Source organism: Gossypium hirsutum, chromosome A06 (assembly GCF_007990345.1).
Source record: "Gossypium hirsutum isolate 1008001.06 chromosome A06, Gossypium_hirsutum_v2.1, whole genome shotgun sequence".
Lineage (NCBI taxonomy): Eukaryota > Viridiplantae > Streptophyta > Magnoliopsida > Malvales > Malvaceae > Gossypium > Gossypium hirsutum.
In genome coordinates, this window is record NC_053429.1 from 106,376,785 (window position 1) to 106,382,024 (window position 5,240).

The 5,240-nt window shown below is 33.2% G+C and overlaps 2 protein-coding genes across 2 annotated transcripts; both read right to left on the reverse strand.

Annotated features, from left to right (window-relative positions):
* Positions 1-973: 973 nt before the first annotated feature.
* On the reverse strand, positions 974-2,237 carry LOC107962966 (ras-related protein RABA1f). The gene is made up of 2 exons (XM_016899551.2): positions 1,725-2,237; positions 974-1,597 (listed from the first exon to the last, which is right to left on the reverse strand). The coding sequence occupies exons 1-2, from the start codon at positions 1,943-1,945 to the stop codon at positions 1,171-1,173; spliced, it is 648 nt and encodes a 215-aa protein (XP_016755040.1). The 5' UTR covers positions 1,946-2,237; the 3' UTR covers positions 974-1,170.
* Positions 2,238-3,015: 778 nt separating this feature from the next.
* LOC107962967 (rac-like GTP-binding protein RAC13) lies at positions 3,016-4,834 on the reverse strand. Its single transcript, XM_016899552.2, has 7 exons — positions 4,572-4,834; positions 4,387-4,474; positions 4,186-4,295; positions 4,039-4,102; positions 3,644-3,708; positions 3,456-3,521; positions 3,016-3,369 (listed from the first exon to the last, which is right to left on the reverse strand). The coding sequence occupies exons 1-7, from the start codon at positions 4,668-4,670 to the stop codon at positions 3,271-3,273; spliced, it is 591 nt and encodes a 196-aa protein (XP_016755041.1). The 5' UTR covers positions 4,671-4,834; the 3' UTR covers positions 3,016-3,270.
* Between the last annotated feature and the right edge of the window lie 406 nt (positions 4,835-5,240).

Genomic DNA, 5,240 nt, shown 5'->3' on the forward strand with positions numbered 1-5,240 from the left:
AAAATTATAAATATATTAATCTCTTTTGTTCTTCAAGCCCAAGAACTCTATTGACAAAATATTTGAGAATTGGTTGAAAAACCTCATCCAAATCCAGTTTTCGATGACAAAACCTAAATTCCAACAAACTTCTTTTCCGTTTTTAAACATCGGTTTCGATTCCTTTTTCACCCCAGTCATAACCTATGTATTTTTTCTTAAAAATAAATTTTTTCGTTCTTTACTATACACTTTGTTTAAAATAATTAATGCTCGGTTAACCTCTATAATGAAAAAAGTGCAAGGAGAAGAAGATAAGTAGAAAAAAAAATGATAAAAGGATTAAAAAGAAAAACTTATCTAACAATTAAAAAAAGCACATTAAAAGAGTAGTAAGAATTAGGGAAGTGTAAAAAATTAAAAAGTTTTAACAACTTGTCTCAACGGTATTTAATTTATTTTAATTTTAATTTAAGTGAATACATTTAAATTGAAAAGTTCTAACAACTTGTTTAAAAAAGAACTTATCCATAATTTAAGTCAATACATTTAAATTGAAAAGTTTAATTTTAATTTAAAAAACCGTTGGCACATTAAATTAAATTAAGCGAATACATTTAAATTGAAAAGTTTTAAAAACTTATCTTTAATTTTTGACAACTTGTTTCTTTCTACACAGTAGATATGTTTAATTTCACCACAACTGTTGAAGAGGCCAGTTTGATCAGGAAGAAAAGACATAAATTTGGACGAGATTGTAGCGTGTACTGGCATCATAGTTTTTGCTTCAGTGTCCCTCTGTTTTAACCCTTTTGTTCATATGTAAGTAAACAATTTTAGCAATCTGACATCTAGAGGCCAAGCAAGGTACCATATGGAGTTTTCAATTTTCATTATTTCAATTTTCATTACATATATAAATTATGATATAACTCTTGCATTACAGGCGCTCAGATCGTGTATTAATTTTGGGTTTCCATCAAAATCCTAAACAAGCTGTAACTTTATATAAAATTAAGATGGGTTTAGGTCTTAGCAATGCATGAAATTAACAAAAACCATTTAAGTCCTAGAGCTCAAGCTAACATAGACTAGTTTGTATTTGACATGATCCAAATCACAATGTCAACTGGTTTATTGTTCACGCTTGTATGAACAAAGGGCATTCAATTTCAAAGCCTGCACTTAAGTCTAGCAACATCCACCTTTCTTTATGGCTGATACATCATCTTTCGATCCGACATTGATCATTTGGCCTTTTGGCAAAGTTGCTTGGATGTTTCCACCTTCAAGAGCTTTCTTGCTTACAACATGATAAATCTGTGTCAGCACTTCAGTGAATGCACTCTCAACATTGAGAGACTCCAGTGCGGATGTTTCCATGAAATAAGTTTTCTCTTCTTCGGCGAAAGCTTTGGCATCTTCGGTCAAAACTGCTCGCAAGTGACGCAAGTCCGACTTGTTCCCGAGCAGCATAATCACAATGCTGCCATCGGTGTGATCTCTAAGTTCCTTGAGCCACCTTTCTATGTTCTCAAAGGTAACATGGCGGGTGGCATCGTAGACTAGTAAAGCACCAACAGCCCCACGGTAGTATGCACTGGTGACAGCACGATATCTTTATCCAAAAGAAAGGAAAAGAAATTATCCATTTTGCAAGAAGCCAAAAAAAAAAAAAAAAAAAAGAAACCCAGATCACGATCTGCTGTAAGGAAAAAAAATGGAAGTGGAAAGAAAGAAGAGACCTTTCTTGGCCAGCGGTGTCCCAAATCTGAGCTTTGACAACCTTATCCTCGATAGTAATGCTACGAGTGGCAAACTCAACCCCAATAGTAGACTTGGATTCAAGGCTAAACTCGTTTTTGGTAAATCTAGACAAAAGGTTGGATTTCCCAACATCAGAGTCACCGATCAGGACAACCTTAAACAAGTAATCATAGTCATCATCAGCTCTGTAAGCTCCCATTGCTCTCTCTTTCTCGTGTTTTCTTTTGTCCTTGGATGTTGTCTTCAATTGAAAACAAAGTACTTAAAAATGAAGATAAAAACAAAAGAAAAAGGAGAAACAAGCTTTAGTTTTGGTGTTTTGCTTGTTATTTGGGTAAATTACTTGCATGCTACGGTTGGCATTTTCTGTTTTAGAATCTGTCTGGGTTTGGGAACTGAAGAACAAAGAATGAAACAGCTAAACGCTTGAGGCAAATGGCTAATATTACAACGGCTGCTGCTGGCTGGGTTCACCCAATTTTAACCTTTTTTTTTTCTTCACGTCATTTTGGAGGGTAAAAGGTTAGTTTTGTAACAGCGTTACTAACAATTTACACATTCAAAATAGCTGTCCCTTGCGACTTTTCCGTCTACTGTTTTTTTATTTTAAATTTACAACCCAACTAACATAATCACATATAATCTCTAAGAATATATTTTTTAAAATAATATATAATAATCAATTAATCCATTTCTGTTAATAAAATTTTAAATTCTTTAACCGTTTTGTTTTTTGAACGGCCTACCTAGATTGGTTACTTTTTCTTAGCTCAGGTAAAAATGAAGCGTACATTATCAAACTACATGTTCTTTCTTGTTCTTGTTCTTGTTCTTGTCCTTGTCCTTGTCCTTGTCCATCTCACTTTCTGTTTTTGTTTTCTTTGATCATTTACAAAATTTGATTAGTTCACTTCACAGGGATAAATTTTGACAATTTATTGGAAACTCAGTTAAATTAAAACGTTGGCTGTCAATTGTTGTTCATGCTTTCTCAATCATTTAAGTACATACTCGTCTTTATCAAACACTTTTCCATCATTTTACCATATGAATCTGTGATGTAACTTTTCCAAATAAGTAAGGTTAAAGGGTTAATAAATATGATAGTAAAATATTTAAAAATTTGATAATAAAAAAGAAGAGATAAATGTTAAATTTGTAAGACTAAAAAATAACACTATCTAGTAAAATTTATTTATTTTTATCTTTTCCATTCTTAAAGTTTTGATAAGTTGAACAGGATTCCCGGGAACAAGAGTTCAAACAGTTGGAGTACTCCATTGAACTTTAATCTAAATTATTGCTCAGAAATTACAAACAGGTCCTGCCATTTCAAAATATAGCTTATCACAAAGATGATTACAAAAATAAAACAAAAACTATTTCTTTCAGTAATCAATTACAGCATTTTTAATGGATATCCTTTATATTCAAATGGAATTTAAGGATAAAAAAAATAAAAAAAAATAAAAAGGTATAGCAGAAAATATATTTTCTGCAATTGAGTGTAATGTTGATTGAGACTCAAAGGAAAACACATGATCTTTTCTTGTGAGGCTTTCTCTTTGGCTTTGGTGGCCTCAGTGCTACCTTTATTGCAGTATCGAAAACAGCCTTCACATTCTGAACATTAAACACCAAATGCAATAAGAAAATATTATTATTAAATTTTTTTTTTTTGGGATAAAGGGTACATAGAAATGGGGTACCTGTTGGGTTTTGGAACTGCATTCAATGTAACTAACTGCTCCTATAATTTTCTTTAGTTCCTCCCCCTGCTCATAGAGTTTCCAGTAAATTATGTGTACTTGAACTTCAGTGTAAGTATAGGAGGATCATATCCTCGGTACTCATGCTCGGGAACACTTTAGTCCCCCAATAGTTGACATTAACTTACTTGAGAAGTTGTTATTGCCGTTGCTCCTGGATGATCAGTCAAGAACTGTTTGTCATCTCGCAAATCTGCAGTTAGTTGGAGTCTAACGTAAAACAGGATTATACCCAAAAAAGAGAAAATGAAAGGCAGAATTGAATAATATAAAGAATGATCTACGCTTGTAATATGGAGTTGTATCCGACATATATTTGGATATGAATTTGGAGTTGTGACCCTCTAAGAATCCTTGCAAGTACATGAAAAAGATACATATCCGTATCCAACACATAACATGGATCGTAACCATACATTCCAGGAAAAATGAAATAAGATGTTTATGTGTAACCAAATACCCTGAAATTCAGAGTTATGTGCCAAGAATATACATGTAGCAACAAGCACAACAGGGAACTTACCTAGTTTGGTTCCAACAAGCACAACAGGGACATTAGGAGCATAATGTCTTAGCTCGGGAATCCACTGTTAGTCAACAATTGGGTAGTTTTGTCAAGTGAACACAATGAAGAAAACTGTAAGAATAGAAGCATGGAAGCAAAATTGACCTTTTTGTAGACGTTTTCATAACTGGCCTTGCTAATGAGGGAAAAGGCAAGCAAAAACACGTCAGCTCCTCTGTAACTCAAAGGTCTTAGCCTGTTGTAATCTTCCTGCCCTGCAATTCACAAAATTACACCATTGCTTTCAATGATGAGTGACATTTAACATAAATGATGGAAATCTGGGATTTTCATTAAGTTACTTACCGGCAGTGTCCCATAAACCAAGGTTGACCGTGCTGCCGTCGACCACCACATTGGCGCTAAAGTTGTCAAAAACCGTAGGAACATAATCCTACAGAAAAAGAAGGAAAAGGCATTGCATTATTATCACATTTGATGAGAAAATCCATCACATCACATAACATCCAAGAAATGTTGGTTGATATTACGGTGGGGAAAGTATTGCTCGTATAGGAGATAAGCATGCAAGTCTTTCCCACAGCTCCATCCCCAACGGTGACGCACTTGATGAACCTTGCGGTGCTCATTATCTCAGTGCTGGGACCTTAGAGCTTGTTCCAATGAAGAAAATGGAGGCTAAGGGAGGGGGGGGTTTAACAACCTGCTACAATCCCATCACCCAACTTTAACCATTAGCGTATTGGATATGGAATGGAATGATTGCAGGGTGGGGTTTCTTGTCTTTAAGTGCAAGGATATGGCTACAAATAGGTGAGTAAAGTAGGTTTGGTGCCGCTCTTAATTACTTTGTTTTAAGTGTTGGGGAAGGGAGAGCCATAGGGACTAATGATCATTATAATTTTTAAGAAACAAATTGCTTAGTCTTTCATTTGTAGAACTAATATGCCACACTTCAAAATTTATAAAATTATAAATTAATAACATACTACATTCAAAAATAATAAAATTTTGATTTAATTATTCTAAAAATATAAATATATAATTTAATAATAAAATCATATTTTAATTTTTTTAAAAATATATAATTTAATCTTGACCCCTAAAAATTATTATTGACTTCACTTCTGTACGAGACAATTATATAATATGATTATTGTATAAAACAATTAAAATTTAAAATTATACATAAAAAATCA